At 42.8% G+C, this 21,869-nt stretch overlaps 1 protein-coding gene across 5 annotated transcripts in view; it reads left to right on the forward strand.

The window, feature by feature from the left end:
• LOC125916970 (PHD finger protein 12) overlaps positions 1–21,869 on the forward strand; it is a 41,630-nt gene that overhangs the window by 3,098 nt on the left and 16,663 nt on the right. For all 5 annotated transcript variants that reach the window (XM_049623225.1, XM_049623227.1, XM_049623228.1 and 2 more), the window contains one exon: positions 19,693–19,765. In XM_049623225.1, coding sequence (XP_049479182.1) covers positions 19,693–19,765 — 73 coding nt within the window. The remainder of the gene's footprint in view (positions 1–19,692; positions 19,766–21,869) is intronic.

Below are 21,869 nucleotides of genomic sequence, written 5' to 3' on the forward strand. Positions count from 1 at the left end.
GCACCCCATCTTCGCTTGTAATGTTGCAGGGACAAAAATGGTTATCCTGGAGGAAGCTTTGTTGCTGGCTTTAAATTTTTTATTATGTAGTGACTAATACCAGCAGGAAGGGTCTGTGGTTTTTAGCCTTTGCTTCCTGTAAGGTGTGATCTACCTGGAGAAAATCTCTCTGGTCAAGCTTCCTGTGCTGGTCTTGAGCAAGGAAGAGATTTGTACCTGGATATGTTATGTTGTTTATCAGTTTTTTCCTGTTGCTTGTGTTTTTTATTGTGCTTGTTTGATACATAAACCCAGACTGAATTGTAGGCTTCTTGATTTAAAATGTGGGTTAATGTTTTACCTCTAGGAGGAAGCTATTGTTAACCAAGAATGATGACCCCTGTATTGAGTGAGAATTTTGTAAGCTCATTATCTTTTTTTTTTTTAATGTTTATTTAGTTTTGAGAGAGAGAGAGAAAACACGTGAGTGGGAAGGGGCAGAGAGCGGGGGAGACACAGAATCCCAAGCAGGCTTCAGGCTGAGCTGTCAGCACTGAGGGATACGGGGCTTGAACTCACCAACCAAAAGATCATGACCTGACCTGAGCGGAAATCCGATGCTTAACTGACTGAGCCACCCAGGTGCCCCTATAAACTCATTATCTTTAGTCTCGTTTGTTCAGACCATTTGTTTAGTAAGCTGAGATTGTTTATTAGAAACTTTAGGTATGGAAAAACTGTTTTGCCTGAGTTTCGGCTTTTAAACTCTAAAACCCAACCTGGATCTTCTAATTAGAGGAGTGTAAGTCTTGTCAAGTTGTAACAATTAACAGTTTCTACTTCAGCTAGGAGAGAAGGAGGTACTTTTAGCTGTTGGTGAGACTCGGGTTTGCCCAGACTGCATTTCATTGAATACTTTTCTTTTTTTCTTTTTACTTTTTTTTTTTTTTTTTTTTAAGGACCATGAATGGGAGCTGGTAATCAGAGATTCGAGAACCCTAGTAAATGAGGCAGGGTTTGTTTCACATCTCCAGTTCTCTCTTTGAAGATGCCAGTACTGAATGTACCATTGACTTATCTGAGTTATTATATAAATTACAAAACATTCTAGATACTGGTACAAACGAAGGAAGCTTTCTTTTAAGTGAGGCTTATCCCACTTTCCTGCCTTCTATTCCACTCTTTCCAGCACAAGTGAAGTACTTCGTTAACCATCTCCACCAGAGTTTAGGTCAAGCAGTTGACAGTCTCAGAAATTTTGATTCCTGAGTGTGCTGGCTTTAATTCATGCTATTACTGCTTACTTGTGCCATGTGGGAGTGCAGTTAGGTATGGCTATATTTTCTCTTGCTTCCCTTTTTAACTTGCTAAGACTGGATTACAGTTGACCCTTGAACAATGCTGGGGTAGTTTAGGGGCACCAACTCACAAGCATTAAAAAAATCTGCATAACTTTTGACTCCTCAAAAACTTAACTACAATAGCCTACTATTAACCAGAAGCCTTACCAGTAACACAATTAACACCTGTTTTGCATGTTACGTGTATTGTACACTGTATCCTCATAGTAAGGTAAACTGTAGAAAAGAAAATGCTATTAAAATCATAAACAAGAGAAGATACAGTGCTGTACTATAGAAAATCTGCATGGGGCGCCTGGGTGGCCAGTTGGTTAAGCATCCGACCTTAGCACAGGTCTTGATCTTGTGGTTCATGAATTCGAGCCCTGCATTGGGCTCTGCACTGACTTTGCAGAACATGCCTGGGATTCTGTCTCTCTGCCTTGTCCCACTCTCTCAGTCTCTCGAAAAAAAAACAAAAAAAAAATCCACATACAAGTGGACCTGCAGTTCAAACCCATGTTTTCCAAGGGTCAGCTGTGCTTAGATAAGCAGCGTAATGTTAATTTTCTTAATATTCACAATGTGCAAGAGTGAAGGTGGAGGTTTTACAAATCCTGTAGATCCTAATTTCAGTGCTGCTGTGGGTCTTCATTCAAAGCTGTCTGAGACAAGTTCTTTTTTCAGTCTAGTGTCCCTTGCCAGCTTGCCTCAGTGAACGAGATCTAGTAAAATGTTCCAGAAGTGATTCTAGGCAAACTTTACCTCCTGGGCGTAGTGACATAGCCATAACCACAGGGGATTTTTCTAAGATAAACTGCTGGAGGAAATGACTGGTCAGATAAACTGTTTTAATTGTCTTTTCTTTTCTCAGGGGCCAGTGCTTTGTATGAGGAACAGTTCTCTCTTCCCAATTAGACTGGAAGCCCTATAGCTGGGTTTTCTGTAATGATCCCCTGGGTTGGGGAATGAATTGCTCTGTGCTCAGCCCCATGACCTCTCTAAAGAATTAAACTTGAGGAGGTGATTTTTTGTTTTTGTTTAAGTGATAGTGTAATCATTTTATCTAAGTTGAACTGGTTTATCAGTTATTCAGAGTGGTAGTAGGGGTTACTAAACCTGCCCCAGGAGAACTGGAAAGAGATATGGGGTTTTTTTGTAAGTGTTTTCTGGTGAATCTGACCTCTCTATCATAATTGTCATGGCATTCATTGGACTTTCGGAAAATACTGGTCTCCATGGATTGGTCCCTAAAAACTGGTTTACAAAAATTACGATAACTTGTGGTGCTCTAGTTGCCACTGGCCCATCTTTGTGTTTGAAATGGATTGGATTGTTCTCACTGATAAAGTGAATAAATACCATAGGTCTTCGGTAATGAGGCTGCCTGGAAACTGGATGTTTTCTGATTGCTTTCTCATGGCATTTTGCTCTAGACGACCGAGGGACCAAAACGGTCTGATTGAGAAGTGCATCTACCTCAGCAGACCTCAGCATGGTTGCTTCCCGTCAGACAGATTTCTGTAGCATTTGCCTCCGCATGTTATATTTGGAATTGTTGGCCGGCTTTCCTCTCTTTGGTGTTGGCAGCAAGATCCAAAATGAGGTTTTCGAAGAATGAGAGTAAAAAGGTCTCTGTGCACAGGCAAAACTAAGCTCAGCTTGGAGTTTTGCATATTTAATTTTCAGTGAGTCATAACAAGAAAGGTTTCACACATAGAGTAGAAAACTGCCTTGCAGAAAATCTTTGCCGTTTGAGCATTTAAGAAGGTGATTTTTCTGATTTGTTGTGTTTGGCTCCTCATGAGAATAGTATTAGTCTACTGATGAATTAAAATACATTCTTTTTGGGCGCCTGGGTGGCGCAGTCGGTTGAGAGTCCGACTTCAGCCAGGTCACGATCTCGAGGTCCGTGAGTTCGAGCCCCGCGTCAGGCTCTGGGCTGATGGCTCGGAGCCTGGAACCTGTTTCCGATTCTGTGTCTCCCTCTCTCTCTGCCCCTCCCCCGTTCATGCTCTGTCTCTCTCTCTGTCCCGAAAATAAATAAAAAACGTTGGAAAAAAAAAATAATAAAATAAAATAAAATACATTCTTTTTTTTTTTTTTTTATTTTTTTTTTTTTTTTTTTTTTTATATTTATTTATTTTTGAGACAGAGAGAGACAGAGCATGAACGGGGGAGGGTCAGAGAGAGAGGGAGACACAGAATCCACAACAGGCTCCAGGCTCTGAGCGGGTCAGCACAGAGCCCGACGCGGGGCTCAAACTCATGGACCGCGAGATCATGACCTGAGCCGAAGTCGACCGCCCAACCCACTGAGCCACCCAGGCGCCCCTAAAATACATTCATTTTAATATTACCTTATGAATCTGTTGTTTCTGACATTTTAAGTGCTTAGAAGCTTAGCACTGAAGACCTGGAGGTGACGGCATCTGGCCTTCCTCCCGTCACCCTGCCCCCTCAATAGTAAAATGATTCAACAGTAAACAAACCTGATTTGGTTTTATGTGTATTTTATTTATTTTTGCATTTGCTGCATTGCATTGGAATCTGGGTGTGTAGTATTGTTTTTAAATGTTCCACTCAAACAGGGAGGGTCTGATAACATTCAATTTTAGCTCAATTTCACATGCATGCTTTGTAAACTTAATGTGGGGCTAAGGGTCTAATTCTTGTGATAGGAGTGCTTTGGTTCATAGATAAGAGGATAATCACTGTTTAATAATAATAATAGTAATAATGTTTCGAATGAATTGTTTACTCACAAAATGTTGGTGACGTAGATGGCTGTGGTTAAGACAGGAAGTGTCAGAGGGCACCTGAGTGGCTCATTTGGTTGAGGGTCAGACTCTTGGTTTCAGCTCAGGTCCTGATCTCATGTGGTTAGTGAGTTCGATCCCCGCATCGGCTGGCTCTGGGCTGTCAGTGCGGAGCCTACTTGGGATTTTCTCTCTCTGCCCCCTCCCCTACTTGTGCGCATGCACGCTCTAAATAAATAAACAAACTTTAAAAAAAATGAAGTATCAAATTTTTTAAAGTGAAGGAGGAGGTAATGTTCTTCAAAGGTAACAGTGTTTGTGTAACCTAAGGCAAGTAGTTAGTGGTCCTACTGTGAGAAATTTTTCATTTTGGGCCTATCCCCAAATTGATTACCATACTTAATGAAAGGTAGGATGCAGTTGTAATCTCATCAATTTCCTGCTGCTCCTTAAGGCTCTCAAAGTACTTTACAGATGGGCTCCACTAACTAAACTTTGTAAATGACTAGTGTATTTTTTTTGTGTGTAAGTATATAAAAGACATGTTTAGGTACTGTCTTCTTTTACATCTGGAGATGGGATTCATGTTGGTCTGTTTCAATTTCTTAAGTATGTCTCCAAGATAATTTTTTAAAAGCCAAATCATAAAATGAGACAAATAAATTACCTAATTTGAACTGAAAAAGGATCCAAATAGTCACAACTGAGTGCCAGATGAAACACTGGTTTTTATTGAGCTCTCAGTGAAAATGAAAAGACCAGTGATACTCAAAAGGGTTCAATGAGATTTCAAGGTTCACGCTTGTAGGATTTATCAGTACTTCATCCCTTTTCATGGCTGAATACTAGTCTGTTTATGGATATACCACACTTTTGTTTATTCGTTTATCAGTTAATAGACATTTGGGTTTTTTCTCCTTTTGGCTATTGGGAATAATGATGCTGTAAACTTTTGTGTGCACATTTTGTGTGGACATCTGTTTTCATTTCTCTTGGTTGTGTACCCAGGAGTGGAATTGCTGGGTCATAGGGTAACTCATGTTTAACCTTTGAAGAACTGCTAGACTGGTTTCCAAAGTGGCTACACCATTTTGCATTCTTACCAGTATAGGAAGCTTCCAATTTCTCCACATCCTTTCTAATACTTGTTATTATCTTCTTGATAAAAACCTGTCCTGTGAGTGGGAGTGCTGTTTTTTGTTTTGTTTTGTTTTAACTTTTTTAATGTGTATTTATTCTCGAGAGACAGATAGAGACAGTGTGAGTGGGGGAGGGTCAGAAAGAGAGGCAGACACAGAATCTAAAGCAGGCTCCAGACTCTGAGCTATTAGCACAGAGCCTGACGTGGGGCTCAAACTCACAAACTGTGAGATCATGACCTGAGCTGAAGTTGGATGCTTAACTGACTGAGCCACCCAGATGCCCCTTGATTTGCATTTCCCTAATGGCCAATGATACCAAACATCTTCTCATGTGCTTATTATCCATTTGTATATTTTTTTGGAGAAATGTCCATTTTGATCCTTGGTCCAATTTTAATTGGGTTACTTGGGTTTTTTTTTACTATTATTACTAGGTTGTAAGAGTTCTTTGTATGTTCTAGATACCAAGTTCCTTGTCAGATACATGATTTGTAAGTATTGTCTCCCATTCTGTGGGTTGTCTTTTCACTCACCCATTTTATTTTTCTAATTTTTGAGTCTTATGTAGAAGAAAGGTGATTTAAGCGCACTTTATTTATTTATTTATTTTTTAATTTTTTTTTTTTTTAACGTTTATTTATTTTTGGGACAGAGAGAGAGCATGAACGGGGGAGGGGCAGAGAGAGAGGGAGACACAGAATCGGAAGCAGGCTCCAGGCTCTGAGCCATCAGCCCAGAGCCCGACGCAGGGCTCGAACTCACGAACCGCGAGATCGTGACCTGAGCCGAAGTCGGACACTCAACCGACTGAGCCACCCAGGCGCCCCAAGCGCACTTTAATGGCTGTGCTTTTATTATCAATGTAATGACAGTGAGTAAAAGGTTTCTTCTGTGAACTCCAGTCAGGATGGTGCATCTCAGTGGAGAGAACCTTATCTGCCACCTGCCTTAAGGCACCACTAGCCACAATAGAAAATTTCTGTGTATAGAAATCCCTCGTACTTGGAGATTCCTAGTTTAAGGAGGACAGTTTTAATTTTCTCGCTTTGATTGGTGGCAGCTTGGGATGGAAATAACTCCAGATCAATTGAGGTATCTTTTGAACTCCATTAACAACAAAAATTGTACGCTTAGGTGAACTCACCTGTTTATATGTGTCTTTATGTAGGCCCAGATAGCAATAAATAGGGAGACAGAGTGAAGAGAATATTTGCCTGAAGGTTTTATATAGCTTATAAAAACAAACAGTCTGTTTTGATGCCCCCAAGAGGATTTTTGCTACCTAGGAATGCAGATGTCCAGCTTCTTAACAGAGATGGGTACATCTTTTCTCCTACAAGTGCTAAGGCAATAGAAAATAGATGCAGCTGAATGTTGTTTGCTTTTGGTTATACATAAGAGTGTTAAAATCTATCTCTGAACCTTCTTGTCCCACCCCCAGCACATACACAGTTCCTTGGGCGTGTAGTTAAGCAGGCCACCCTAGTCAAAGATTCTGGTTGGGGTTTTGATGATGCTCTCGGGGTTTTGATGGTTATATTATTATGATCATGCAGCACAGGCTCCTAGAAATGCATTCTTATCTTAAGGTGCCAGAATTTTAAATCACCACAGCAGGGGGAAGGGGACAGTTTGTTTTCCCACCTCGACTTTGCTCTTCCTTTAACTTAAGAGTCCCCAGGGAGTACAAACATGGCCAGCTGCATTGCCATTCAATGAGTGACACTTATAAGAGCACCTCCGCATAATGCTAGCCTCCCAAGAGACCGGACAGGAGTACAGCTGTCCCCCTGCCAGTTTCCTGAAAGAGGAGGACATTGTATTCAGTGCAAGTCCTAGACCAAATTTCAGAAAGGCACTTTGGTATTGCGGATTTGTCACCATGCCCAGGACGCATGCACAGGTCACTAGCTGACTGCTTTTCCCATGACTTGGGAGCAGTTAAGAAGAATAAGAAGGTGACTCCTTTTTATGCCTGCCATTTACAGATGTCAAAGTCTTCATCCTTTAAGCCTAATACTATTTCTGAATCTAGGTCTCAGCAAATAAGAAAAAAAGATGAAGTTTTAGCACATTTGCACGGGAGGTGGAAGACACTTGAGGGGTACAATAGACACTGATAAAAGGAGAAATCATTTCTTTGACCCATCAGCAAAAAAGAATTTGTCTGCTATGTAGAGCTGTTGTTGAATTCACGGTAAACAAATTCCGAGTACGCCTTACAGACTGATGAAATTTCAAGTAATGTAAAACTTGACTCACTCATTCAAAAGGCTACTTTCCCTTTTGCAACCGTGTACTAAATGCTCACTAAACTACTTAAAAGCCAGAGGCTGACCCGTTTTCTCCGCTCACTGCTGTGCGATACCTAGTGGTATTACAAATGAGAGAGACACAAAGAGAAGCACTGGTTGGGGAACAGAAACGATGTCTAGTTCTACCAAGTGGGTAGTACCTTTGTTAACAAAAAACACGGTGACCGTTCCTTTCTCCCTAATTACATTTGCTTTCCTGTATGTTAATAGCGTTGGTTTTTAAGTCTTTGCCCTTCCCGGGTTTTTTTGTTGTTTTGTTTTGTTTTGAGACAGAGAGAGACAGAGCTTGAGCAGCAGAGGGGCAGAGAAAGAGGGAGACACAGAATCCGAAGCAGGCTCCAGGCTCTAGGCTCTGAGCTGTCACCATAGAGCCCGATGTGGGGCTCGAACTCATGGACTGAGATAATGACCTGAGCCGAAGTTGGACGCTTAACCGACTGAGCCACCCAGGCGCCCCTCCCTGTTTTCTGATAAACTGTACAAGATATATCTCCCAGGAAATGTTTCCCAGTCTTGAAAGGACAAAAGACAGAGAGTGTAACAGCAGGGCGGGGACTCCATGCCTGAACCTACCTTCAGTCTTTCCCACTGATTTGGGCTCTGCGTGAGGCTCTTTTGAAATAAGCTTGAGTGAGCAAGAGGACTCTCCACGGGGTTTGAATTTAACCGTAGCCCAAAGACATCACTTTACCACCCGGCCACACGAGGCTGAGGGAACCTCTCAGAATTACTAGCAAGCTTGAGTTCCAGGGTGGAACCCTGTTTGTAGCAGCATAAACACATTTACAGACTTTCTATCCAGCTGTGATCCTTAGAAGGATGTTGAATATTATTTTTCTCTGCTCTGCATTTGTGCAGAGAACAGAGCAGAGAAGGTAATGAAATGCATAGAACTTTAAGTGATTGTAGGTACGTTACAAAACTGGCAGTGAGGAGCTACTGTTGTTCTTTCCACCAGCCCTGGGGTCCTATGCTGAGCTGGGAGCTTTTTAATTCTCACATGCATTGAACCATCAGATAGCATTCTACTGATTTTTGGTTTTAACAAAGCTTTAGAAACATTAGAGGGAAACTCTACAGTGAACTTTTTCAATTGACAATCCTCAATTACTGGCCAAAATGCATTATGAAAATTGTATTTCATTAATCTTGTTAAAAGTGTCCAAACTTATGACTTTCTTTAAAATTTTTTTAAGATTTTTTTTTTTTTTTTGAGTAATCTCTGCACCCAACATGGGGCTCAAACTAATGACCCCAAGATCAAGAGTTGGGTGCTCTTCTGACTGAGCCAGCCAGGTGTCCCTTATAATTTTTTTTTTATGTTTATTTATTTTTGAGAGAGACAGAGCTCGAGAAGGGAAGGGCCAGAGAGAGAGGGAGACACAAAATCTGAAGCAGGCTCCAGGCTCTGAGCTGTCAGCACAGAGCCCGATGTGGGGCTCGAACTCAGGAACCACGAGATCATGACCTGAGCTGAAGTCTGACGCATAACCCACTGAGCCACCCAGGTGCCCCTTATAGTTCTTTTTATGCATAGGCTGGCTATATTCAACTTTCCTTGATCTTGCTTGCCATTTTTTGTTTTTGTTTTTGTTTTTTTAAGTTTATATATTTATTTTAAGAGAGAGCAAGAGCTTGAGCAGGGGCTCGAGAGAGGGAATCCTAAGCAGGCTCTGTGCTGTCAGCGCAGAGCCCAATGTGGGGCTCGAACTCACGAACCGTGAGATCATGACCTGAGTTGAAATCAAGACCCTTAACTGACTAAGCCACTCAGGCTCCCCTTGCTTGCCATTTTTTGAAAGCATCTTAAATATAGGGAGTATTCTGTCAGTGATTTTGGCCTTTTGATAAACATTGTTTGGCTTTATCATTTTTTTTAATGTTAATCATTTTTGAGAGAGAGAAAGAAGGAGAGAGTGTGAAGGGCGGGGGGGAGGGGTGGTGCAGGCGGCAGAGAGAGAGGGAGACACAGAATCTGAAGCAGGCTCCAGGCTCTGAGCTGTCAGCACGGAGCCTGACACAGGGATCATACCCATGAACTGTGAGGTCATGATCTGAGGTGAAGTCGGACGCTTAACCAACTGAGCCACCCAGTTGCCCCTCATTTTTGTTTTCTTTATCCTTCCTTTTTACTCCTCATGGTTTTGCCTGGCTTAGATGACACTTAGCCATTCATTCTAGCTTAACTTAATTCTTATAACACCTCATTCCACGATATCAGACATCTTTGACTGCAGGCTTCAGTTTGTTGGTGTTGAAGTAAGCTGTATGGTAAGAAAAGTAGCTGCAGTTTATTGAAATTATGGGAAAGAACTCATGTCCAAGATTTGTATGCTTGCTGTGTAAGAGCTTTCCTCAAATCTTATCGTTTGTGTGCACACGATCAGACCTTTAAGGGTGATCATTCTTTGGTTAGGGATCATCTGAGAGAAAAGTGGGCCAAAGGGAAAAAATTATGGTGCTCTCTCTCTGAGAAGTATGTTCACCTCCTAAATAGGTCACTGGGGGTATAACTGGAAGGCTTCAGAAGCTCAAGTCAGCACTTAGCTGTGGCATCAAACCACGACAGCATAGTTTGACAGTATGCCCAGGAGATTACTTCAATCATGTAGGTTGGGGAGCTTTAAGGTTTATGAGTAAAATTGGGGGGGGGGAGGTAAAAGAGGGAGGGAATAGGCCCTGTGCTGCTCTGGTGCAAATTATTATTATTCTCTATTTTTCCTTTTTTTAAGGAGACCCTGTCAGAGGAGGGTAAATTAAGCAGAAATCCTCCTTAGGGAGAAGCAGCTGGGTCTTAAGTAGAAACCTGCTCCCTGTATTTAGTTGGATTTCAAATAAAGACATTGCTAGTGTTTTTAGTTTTCCCAGCCTTTATAGAATTTGAGGTCCAGTATCTATAAGATGTAAACCGATCCAGATTTCCTGAGCTGTGTGTGCAAAAAGAATACGGCCTGGTTACTTCCTTGTTCTTGATAGTCCAATAAATTTGGCTGCGGAACAGTACCCAGTTTTCCATACCTCTGAGACTCTTCTGGAATACACAGTTACAATTGTGGATTCTTCTTTCCAGTGGAACATTCCCTAGGAACATCAGAAAGTGTTGAGGCCAGAATGTTGACTTCCAAAACAGGTGGGGGGCTCCAACATCTCTGATGAGGTGAACGAATGAAGCACATTTTTTAAATGTCTGTAGCCAGCTCATTTGCCATTGTGGAGAAGCCAGGATTGACAGAATAGCCAAACTCATGATAGATAAGGCCCTGTGGCACCCAGTCTCAGCTTGTAGAGAAGTTGGCAGAGGGAAAACACCTGGTGTAACTGTTGGTGCTCTACCCTCCCACCCTCCTTTTGCTGCGCTGACTTTATAACCCTGTTCCCCAGGTGTCCTTCACTGGGAGGATGCCACAAACCAGCTCTGCATAGAAGGCAATGAAATTTGGGGGCACAGTCAGCTAGTTTGAAAGGACTGTATGCCTGTGGAAGTGACGCAACTAGCTAAGTTTCTCAATGGGGCATTTGTAATGGCCTGGCACTTCATTGGTTTCCTTGTTAACACTGCTACTGAGGCTTTGCATGAAAAAGCCAGCGGTCCTTGTACTTTTTATGTACTTTGTGGCATTAGCTGTGCTTGAGTCAGTAGCTAGGATGAAGCAGGGCAAGGACCCCTGAACTTTGTTTTTATCTCCATTGCCTTTCAGTATGGCCATCTTCCCTGCCTTTGAAAGGTAGGCTATATTTGAAGATAAAAACTGATGCCCATACAAGTGTCCAGAGGAAACTTACTGTTTAATGCTGACATTTAAATTTCATTAGATTTTGTTTCTTCAAAACTTAGACGATTAAATTTGGATATATTAAGACAGCTTTTAAGTTTTAAAAGATATTTTTAAATTAGATTTTACCTGGCACCTCTTCGCTTTTCTAGAACAGAAGCTGGTTTCAGTTTACAAAAGGCTTGTTTTCTGTGCTCCTAGGTTCCTTTGTAGATCAAGATGGCTGCCAGGAGGCTGAGACGTGATGGTGGTCCTGTCAGTGATCACCTTCGCTCCCATTTTGGCTAATACCAACATATTTCCTGAGCTGGCCAAGGGCAGCAGGGCTGGTCTGAGGGAGAGTGGGCCTGTTCTGAGCATGTATTGTCTTTTGCAGTCACTCTTAACACAATGCCGTTAAATATAATTGCAGGATTTTTATCTGGTAGTGGACCTCAGATGGATGGATGAGACCCATGAACTGTGAAATTAAAAATCAAAACTGCTCAATGCTATTGTTTGCTGGTTGAACACCCCACCACCACCCAAAAAGGGGAGGGGACATATAGAGGGTGGGGGGGGGCAGTGAAATCTTTCTTAGTCTGATATTTTAACTGAAACTGCCACATATGGCTCGAGAGCTTCTGATTCTTGGTGAATGATGGGTTCTGACAGGAAAGACCCTAGCAGTTCATGCGACTGACCTCTTTTAGAAGAGAGCCCGAGTGGAAGGCTGTTGGTGTATTGTGTACAGATATGCTGTCTGCATAGTGTTCCTGTTCAGCCTTTGTATTAAATAGAATATTTTGTCAGTCTAGGAAGAAAAAATGAAGTGTCTTCTTTCTTAAATATTGTTCATCCATCTTGCTTCCTTTTGTCCTAAGATACATACCAAAGCTTTTAATTTGGTTAAGTGATATTTCCATGTCTCCCCAGCTGCCTTTGGCTCAAGTTTTAAAATGTCAGTGTCACTTAGCTGGATGGACAGTTGCAAACCATACATCGGTAACCTAACGTATTTTTTAAAAACAAGTCCACAGCCCAACACCATTTTTATCTGCATGTTTTAATGCAAAAAAATGGGTCTCTGAAATAAAAGGCAGTCTTTCTGCTTCCTTGTCTCCCTCTCTCTCTCTCTCCACCTCTCCCCTCCTCCCTTTGTTCTCTTGTTCCCCTCCCCCTTCTCCTTTCCAGTTCCATATTGAAAAACTGCTTGCGCTGGATGGATAATTAACGCAGAGCTGTGGAGCAACAGGTCCCATTGGTGGCGACTAAATCTGAAGTAAATGTTAATATCGTGCAGGTTCATATGTATTAATAGGTGGGGGAGATGAGTGAGGTTAGACTCAGATCAGCCACACTGGTATATGACTTGAAATAGATCCTCTTAATTAGAGAGCCAAGAACCATGACAACTAACGTCTTCCACCTGCAGTGGTGGGCTGCAGCCTCATTAGTGAATGAAAGAGGCATTCTAAATTAAAACTGGACTTCATCCTTTGGCTGTGAGTTGGGATCATCTGGCTCTGGGCTTTGAATCTTTGACATGGAGAGGTCTATCAATGCAGGCATTACAGTTAGCTGAGGGGTGCAAGTTTGTGGTTTTCTCTTTGAGGACTCCAGAAATAGAGTTTTTTTAAAGTTGTATTTATTTTTGAGAGAGGGAGAGATTGAGCCTGGCACAGGGCTCAGTCTCACAAACCATGAGGTCATGACCTGAGCCGAAATCAAGAGTCAGATGAAATCAAGAGTCAGATGCTTAATGGACTGAGCCACCCAGGTGCCCCAGGCCAGGGTTTTTTTTTTTTGTTTTTTTGGTTTTTTGGGTTTTTTTATTCCTAAGTTTATTATTTACTTTTTGAGAAAGCAAGTGGGGGAAGGGCAGAGAGAGAAGGGAGAGAGAATCGCATGCAGACCCACACTGTCAGCACAGAGACTGATGTGGGGCTCAAACTCACTAACCATGAGATCATGACCTGAGCTGAAGTTGGACACTTAACCTACTAAGCCACCCAGGCACCCCTGGGCCAGGGCTTTTTAACAAATGATCTGGGAGGAAACCTCCAAAGCAGTGAAGATGGATATTCTGCAAAAGCTCTGTCCACAGGGCACTCTTTAAAGAGCTACCAGTTTTCCAAGACAAGCCAGCTTGTGTACATTCTGGGGCTCACCTTCCTTTCTATGACTTGGACAGTTCTCAGAAGGAATCTAAAGGTTCATATGCTATTGGGTTCTAGATGGACATAAAACACCCATTGCCAGGAAAATGTCCTCCCTTCCAGAACTTTCCTTCTTTCAGGTAGTTTTTCAAAATACAGAAATACACCTGCTTCCAAAACTATAGTTTCCTCCTGAACCCCTCAAGATCCTTAACTTTGCCGTCTTTAAAGGATCACTGACTGACTTACCACTTGCTGAATAGTTGTGAATTATGGAAAAAGAGTAGGGAAAAGGTCACTGCCACCTTCAGGTACCAAATAACCAAATTTCTGGGGCTCTTTGAGTCTGGCATCTGTGCACAGTTAAGTCTTACATAGCTTTGTGTGGCAAGGATCAGGGTGTATTCGATTGTATGTGGTCTCATTGTCAACTGTTCTTTTCATGATGTTCTAGCCTGTGATCCCTGAGAGCAGGGACCATGTCTGAAATTTCACCACTTAGCACATTGCCTAGCATAAAATGATTGTCCATTAAATGCTTGAGAGGACAAATGACTTTGGTCCTCTCTCCCCAAAGGAGAGTAGTTTGTTTCTTGGTGGGGTAGATAATAACCACTTGTCCCTCCTCCAGTGTGGTACCTCCAGCGTGGCATTGGTTAGTAAGCAGTGGGAACTCAATAAATATTGACTGATGTCGAAGGAAATGCTCGACCTTGAGGGTTGAGGAAGATATTTTAGCGAATATTCCACTGTGTTCCCCAGAAATAAGAGAACTACCAAAGGTTTTTTACAAACAGCTTGGGCTCAAGATTTGAAAGAACCAGGAAACTGATTCGAGTTCTAATTCTGCAACTTAACTGGCTCCATGGCTTAAGATGAGTCCATTTCCTCACCTGTATGACAGGAATAAGAATTGTCACAGTGTGCTGGTGAAGATCAAATAAGAGCATCTGTGAAAACACTTTGTGAACTGTAATATGCTATGTAGACATAAGATGAGATTGTCACTCTGCTGTTTCTGAGCTTTAGTGACTAGGAAGCATACTGATGTCTTTACAGGCAGTACCAGCTCATTATAGTGTCCTCATGGTTTTCACTGCTGCACAGCAGAAACTCTAATAGAGCATTTCCAACATTACCTGACTTTTAACTTTTAACGATTTCCTTTTATAGAGAATGGCTCTGAGCACCTTGTCTTCGTTGATATATAGGGATGAGCGGGAGCTGAGACAAAGCCTTGTTTTTCTTGACAGACATACCCTGATTTAAAGACTCTGGTAGGCGTGTAATCGTTTCAAAGTTGCACACTAAACTTATGGGAACACCATTCTTATGGGAGAAAGAGCTTTAAGATGGGCAGCTGAGATGGGGAAGTCTCCAGAATGTGTTATGTACATGAGTGTCTTGAAGCTGCAGAATCTCCTTTCTCCCTGGAATCCTCTCCCTGTTGGCAAAATTTCTGATAGCGAATCAAACCAGTCTGTCTGCACAACAGCCTCTTTCGGAACTAGTTCCTGAGCTTATTACTCCAGTGACAGTCTGTCTTTCCTGGATCCATTTCATGAATCCCTTTTGCTCTAGATATTTGAGTTGAAAAACTGCCTTCTAAATATTAGCTTGAAAGGAATTACTAGGGGCAAAGAGGAAACATTGTCATGAGAAAGCTTTATCGTGGGCAGTTTCTGTATTCCGGGTGTACCTGTGATGTTCATTTTCTAGAAACATAGACTTTCCTTCCCTATCCATCCTATCATATATTACTGCCTTCTCTCAAGATAGCACATTTTCGGGGCACCTGGATAGCTCAGTCGGTTAAGCAGCCGACTCTTGATTTCAGCTCAGGCTCAGGTCATCATCTCACAGTTCGTGGGATCTAGTCCTGAGTCCAGCTCTGTGCTGACAGCCTGGAGCCTGCTTAGCATTCCCTCTCTACCCATCCCTGACATGACTCGTGCACTCTCTCCCTCTCTCTTGCTTTCAAAATAAATAAACAAACATTTAAAAAGATGCCACATTTTCAAGTTTATTTCAAGATGCGCATTCTGTCTTTGAGAAAGCAGCAAAAATCTCAACAAGGTCTCACTTTTAAATGTTCTGTGCTCATCCTGGAAATAACATTCTGACTTCTCTGTACTATTCCCTAAACTCACAGCCCTTATCACACACTTTAGTGCAGACAAGAGGAGCCTGTGCCCATAATCTAGAATTCTGAGAAACAAGTGTTCTTAAAGTTGGTATCTCTAAAATCAATCCTTTAGAAACCAACCAGGAGCTACTTTTAAGAGCCCCTTAATACAGACTTTAAGTAATTTACCCCTGTGTTAAGAAAAAGAACCAAGAAACCAAATTGTTTAAAGAGGATTTAAATGAGTCAGGTTGGTTTGCAAGTGTGGACTTTGACTTTGATATCTTACCATTTCGTGACTTAGAAAACAAATTATTTTGTGTGCGATTTAACCACCAAAAACAAGTGCCTGCCTAACTGCATTGCTTTGCCTCATTTGCTTCCTAGAAGCCTATTTTAGTATTCCCCAGTTCTGTGTGTGTGTGTGTGTGTGTGTGTGTGTGTATTTACTTGAGAGAGAGTGTGAGCAGGGGAAGGGCAGATAGAGAGGGAGAGAGGATCCCAAGCAGGCTCCACACTGGCCGTGCAGAGCCCAATGTGGGGCTCGAACTCATAAACTGTGAGATCATGACCTGAGCTGAAATCAAGAGTCGGATGTGCAAGCAACTGAGCCACCCAGATGCCCCAGTGTTCACCAGTTCTCTAAAGCTTTATTGAGTACTTTGTGTATGCCAGGCACCTCGCAGAGTGTGGAGGTACAAAGGTAAATAAAGCATAGAGAAGGGGGTTCCAGTGCATAATAGTTTCAGTACAGTGTGGTACAGAAGTGCTATAGGGAATCAGGGGCTGCCAGAGAAGGCGTCCTGGAGGTGTAATATCTGACTTGAGCCCCAAAAGATAAAGAATCCACTGGGTGAAGGAATGAGGGAAGGGCCAGCTTTTGTGGTTGTAAGTAGCAGCTCCAAAATGAACAGACACACAGACTAAAGAAAGGGTATATGGACTGTGTGGGGAGCCACCAGGTTAATGAAGCTAGAGAAAGAGGCAGGATTCTGGCCACAAGGGTCTTAACCTACAATACTGAGGAGTTTGAACTTTATCCTATAATGGATAGGGTAGGGGTGATACTGAAGGGCTTTTTAATAAGGAGGGTGCTATGATCAGAATTGTGTTTTCAATAACTCATTCTGCCAATAGGGGTTGGGGCTAGATTGAGGGAATCATGAAGGGTGGCCAGGAAGCCATTTACATCTTAGTAAAAGGTCTCAATTCAAACCACCTTGCCTTGCCCTTCTCTGCTTTACATGTTTGGTAAAGAGTATCTTGGTACAAAGCCAAATGGGCAGATGAAAAGAAATGATGAAAAACAGAATCAGAAGTGACAGCCTTTTCAGGGTTAATTTTAATATGATGGTTGCTGAAGCATAGCAGAGTCTGTAAGCCTTTGCAAATTACATGCATACATTTCATTAGTTTGGATGTAGGCTATGCAGAAATCCATTGGTGAGAACTAGGGAAGACTTTACAGGTGACATTCACCTATGGTCCTCTAGGGCTTGAAAACCTGTCACAACAGGCCAGTATGCCTCCAGGTTTTCTGCATCCTACTAAGGATCTCCTGAGAGTCCACCAATGAAACAGGGAGGAAAGGAAGCAAAGAGCTGTGAGGACTTAGTGGATATCCTGACATGTATATTCAGGTCTCCAGGGAAGCGTGGCAAAGCAGAAGCTAGGAAAATTTGCCAAGCCAAGTGCTCTTGTAGATAGAAACAGTAGAGCAGCATAATATTAAGCCTTGGGACTTCAAGAAGAGTCCTTATATATTCAGCCCTCAATTATTTTTTTAGTATTTCTTTTTTTTTTTTTTTTGGATGAAAAACTCCCTTCTGACTGCTAGGAACCAGATATAAGTATTTCTTTAGCATAAATGTATCCTCATTCTCCATAACAGAATTTCTGATTCTGTAGGCCTGAAGTGAGGTCTCAGAATTTGTGTTTCTTTGCTAATAAGTTCCCTGATGACACTGATGCTTGCTTCTGATCTGGGAACCACACTTTGAGAACTGCTACTGTACAGACTTAGAAATGTGACTCTCTCAAGAATTTAATAAAGTCTCATACATATGGTTCTTGGTGTAACTTCAGTGGAAATCAATGATCTGGAGGTTCAGTAAGGCCAGCCCTATACAGCTCTAATTTTGATTCAGTATTGACTGAGTGACTACTGTATGCACAACCTCTGTATTATAAAGCTACAAGGTGGGAAGAGATTTAGTCCTTGTCTTGGTCCCTCTAATGAAAAAAATAAGAGGGGCTATACTCAGTCAGTATAGCATGTGACTCTTGATCTCAGGGATGTGAGTTCAAGCCTCGCATTGGGCATAGAGCTTAACTTTTTAAAAATTGGATGGGGGTGCCTGGGTGGCTCAGTTGGTTAAGCATCTGACTTCGGCTCAGGTCCTGATCTCATGGTCCCTGAGTTCGAGCCCCGCGTCAGGCTCTGTGCTGATAGCTCGGAGCCTGGAGCCTGCTTCAGATTCTGTGTCTCCCTCTCTGTCTGCCCCTTTCCTGCTCTCTCTCTCTCTCCCAAAAATAAACAAACACTAAAGAAAAAAATTGGATATACGGATGGATGGATGGATGGATGGATGGATAGAGAAAGAAAGAAAAGAAGAAAAGAAAAGGGAAAAGAAAGAACGGGGCGCCTGGCTGGGTCAGAAGAGTGTGCAACTCTTGATCTTGGGGTTGTGAGTTCAAGCCACACTTTGGGTGTAGAGATTACTTAAATAAAACTTAAGAAAGGAAAAAAGAGGAGGTGCCTGGGTGACTCCGTTGGTTAAGCATCCGACTTCAGCTCAGGTCATGATCTCACGGTTCATGGGTTTGAGCCCCGCATTGGGCTCTGTGCTGAGAGAGAGCTCAGAGGCTGGAACCTGCTTCAGATTCTCTGTCTCCCTCTTTCTCTGCCCCTCCCCTGCTCATGTTCTCTCTGTCTCTTTCTCTCTCTCTCAAAAATAAACATTAAAAAAAAAGAGCGAGAACTGCCACACAAGGGAAAACATGAGAAGTCGCAAAAGAGAACTAAATCATACAATCCACATATCCAGGAGGTCCCAGTAATCCAGGCAGAGCACATGGAGGAGCTGTACTCAGTTACATGTTGCTGTGTAACAAACTACCCAAAACTCAGTGGCTTAAAACAGACACTGGTTATTCTCTCTCACAAGTCCATGTGGTGACTTAGCTCAGCTGGGTGGTTTTTCTGTTCAGCATTGTGTTGTCTGGGACCACAGTACTTTAGAAGCTCTACTAAGCTGGCATGATCTAAGACAGCTTAGTCACATAGCAGTAATTCATGCTGGCTTTTGGCTTGGAATTCAGAGGAAGCTGTTAATTGGAGCGCCTTAACTCTCCTGAGTGTGGCCTCTTGGCGTGAGAGCAGGGCCCTGAGATGGAACATTCCAAACATGAAAAAATGGAATCTGCAGGTCTCTTAAGAGCCAGCCTCAGAAGTTACAACATAGGTCACCTCTGCTGCGTTCTACTAGTCAATACAAGTCACAAGGCAAGCCTAATTCAAGAGGAAGGAAATGGCCTACCTTTAGATGGTAGGAATAGCAAACAATTTGCAGCCATCTTTAATTAAGCCTTACAGGATTAATAGGGTTTAAGAGGCATAGCGTTCTAGTGGGAAAGGGCTCTAGAGAAAGAAATATCAAGTCTTCAATTTGACCTGGCGAAAGCGTACCTGAAAGGGTCCTGGGAAGGTAGAATGGGACCGTGCTACACAGGGCTTTGAATTGCAGATGAAAGAGCTTAGACTTATACCGACAAACTTTGAAGACTGTAGAGAACCTATCAATGATTCTGTTAGCATGATATAGTTGGGGGATGATTCTCAAGGCTCCAGACTACTTCTGTCTTTCTCTGTAAAGCCCAATGTTGAGAGCTCTGGATTTGGCTTCTCTTCCTAAGATGTGGGAGTAGGTCCTCACTCTTTAGGTTATTGTAAACGATGCCACGTTAGCATCTTGAAAGATGAGAGAAAGAGCCCTGGCAGTGCTACAGGACGGGCCAGAATAGGAGTCGAGGGACAGGTAGCTCTGTGCCAGACCTACCTAGGCTTTTTCCTGCTGCATCAAAGGTTAGTACTTAGTCTTGCCCTTGTCTTTTCCCCACAGTAATCCTCCACTGAGTGAAGAGATGTTGCCTCCTGGGGAGTGGATGTGTCACCGGTGCACTGTTCGCCGAAAGGTAATAATGGCGCTTTCTGAAGGCTTTGCTCAGAATGCCAGATCTAGAGCACTGATATTCTAGAGCTAAGACGGCCTGGCCCTGAAGGCATTTTCGTCCCTTCTTCTTGTCTTTTCCAGCCCTGGAATCACCCTCACTCTCCCCATGGTGACTGTTTGGAATCCAGTAGGGCCTAAAATCCAAACATGGGCTGCTGAAATGGGCAGAAGAGGTGTGTTAATTTATTGAGCCATGTTCATTCACTAGTGACAGGAGTAGACTGAGGAGTTGTAGACCTCCTGAAAAATGGCCTGAATGTGGCAGTTCTATCCCTGACTGAAAATAGCTGAAGAAAAGCAAGGCTGCTTCTCCAGCTTGATGGAAGAAGGATGCCCCTCACCCCAAGGCAAATAAGGCTTGGCTGGGTGTGTGGGAGAGTACTCGGAAGCCTTTTGTACCCCAGGTTGCCTAATCTCTCTTTAGCTCCCCTTCCCTTGGCTTTGATAGTTCAGTACTGGCTTTGAGAACATGATTTTCTACTTTGAGAACTTTTGTGGCGTGCAAAAGCTAAATTCCTCTTTATCAAAAAAGGAAGTAGCTGTTTTTCCAGTCAGAATATGAGAGACCCAATCCTCAAATTAGAGGCTGTGAATTAGAATCTGTCTATGAACTGTAAACCATCCCCTTCCCTCCCTCCACACTAATCGCACACCAAGCAACTTGCCTTTGTTGTGACATCACTTCTGTTTTCCTGGCCCCTGAACATGATGTCACAATGAATGATGATTTCCTTGGTTGCAGAAACAGGATGAGATGATTCAGAGATTGTGGTTTATGTGTGTAACAGTTTTCAGCCTTTAAGAAGGTAAACAGACTTTTATTTTTCAACATCTGCACACGGGTTCTTATTAAAAGGCAAGGCAAGGCCAAGTCAGCCAGTTAGCCCCAGCTATGGTTTGATTGCCCCTGAAGTCCACAAACCAGGCTGTCCTCCAGCCTAACCACCTGTCCGCATCTCTCCCTGTGCATCCCCAGTTAGGTTAGAGCAGAGCCAGTTAGAAGCACCTACCAGCCAGGAGGCCTTTCAGAAACCTGCCACTCCAGAAACTGGACGTGAAAGAAAAAGTAAAACCAGGAAAAGAGGGTGGAGAAGAAGAACTAACATTATTTTAGTGCCCGTCAAATGCTGGGTATTTTACATGTGTTCTCTCATTTGATCCATGCAGTCGTTTGGGGTGCCGGTGATAGTACCTCCATTTTAGAAAGGAAGAAACTGAGGCTTACAAATGTAGAATGAGGACTCAAAAGAATTAACAGAGCCAAATTGTCTTACTCCAAATTTCTATTGCCTCTTCATCAGTTTTCTAGAAACAGAGCTGCTTGACAGGGATTACAGTAGCCTTTTTCTAACATAGTGTGCTTTCCCCGAAATGCCACAGTGACATGCTCTCAAATGGGCTTTTTTGCCTACCAGTGCCAAATCTGCCTTTTCCACCACCACTACCTCTATCCCTCTTTGGCCTCCTGTAGTTACGCTGAAGTGGACTGAAATGATTCATCCTTTGGGCCTCATTAACCTTTGATGTTCAGGTCCTGTTCCTAGTGGAGGCTAGATCTTCCCCCGACTCAGCCATCCCTTTCACATATGTCACCCTCTGTCTCCACCATATCTTTGAAAGGAGGAGAAGAAAGGTTTTACTAGTCTTACTTTACAGACAGGGAAACTCCTGCCCACCAACCTGAGTCATCCAGGGTCATAAGCAATCAGTGGCAGAACTGGGACAGATCCCGGGTCTCCTGATTAGAGACCAGTGTTAAACCTTCATTGGACTGCTCTTTGGAGTCCTAGAGGAAAATGTAATACCAGTCGTCCAGTCCTACTGAATAAATATAGTCTTTTTCCATTTCCCCACATTCCCATTTGAAGAAGTGTCCTTTCCAGAGTCCTAGTAAAACTTGAAATACTGAAAGCCACCATTCTCAGACACTGTGGTCGCTGGGTGGCTACCTTCCACACACAACCCCACCACCTTGCAGTGTAGTTACTTTCCCTGTCAGCACCCAACCTCCCTGGACAGGGACCTCTGTTTGCCTATCTTACCTTTGCTTTTGCAGACTTTATTTT

This window comes from Panthera uncia, unplaced genomic scaffold (assembly GCF_023721935.1).
Source record: "Panthera uncia isolate 11264 unplaced genomic scaffold, Puncia_PCG_1.0 HiC_scaffold_1369, whole genome shotgun sequence".
Lineage (NCBI taxonomy): Eukaryota > Metazoa > Chordata > Mammalia > Carnivora > Felidae > Panthera > Panthera uncia.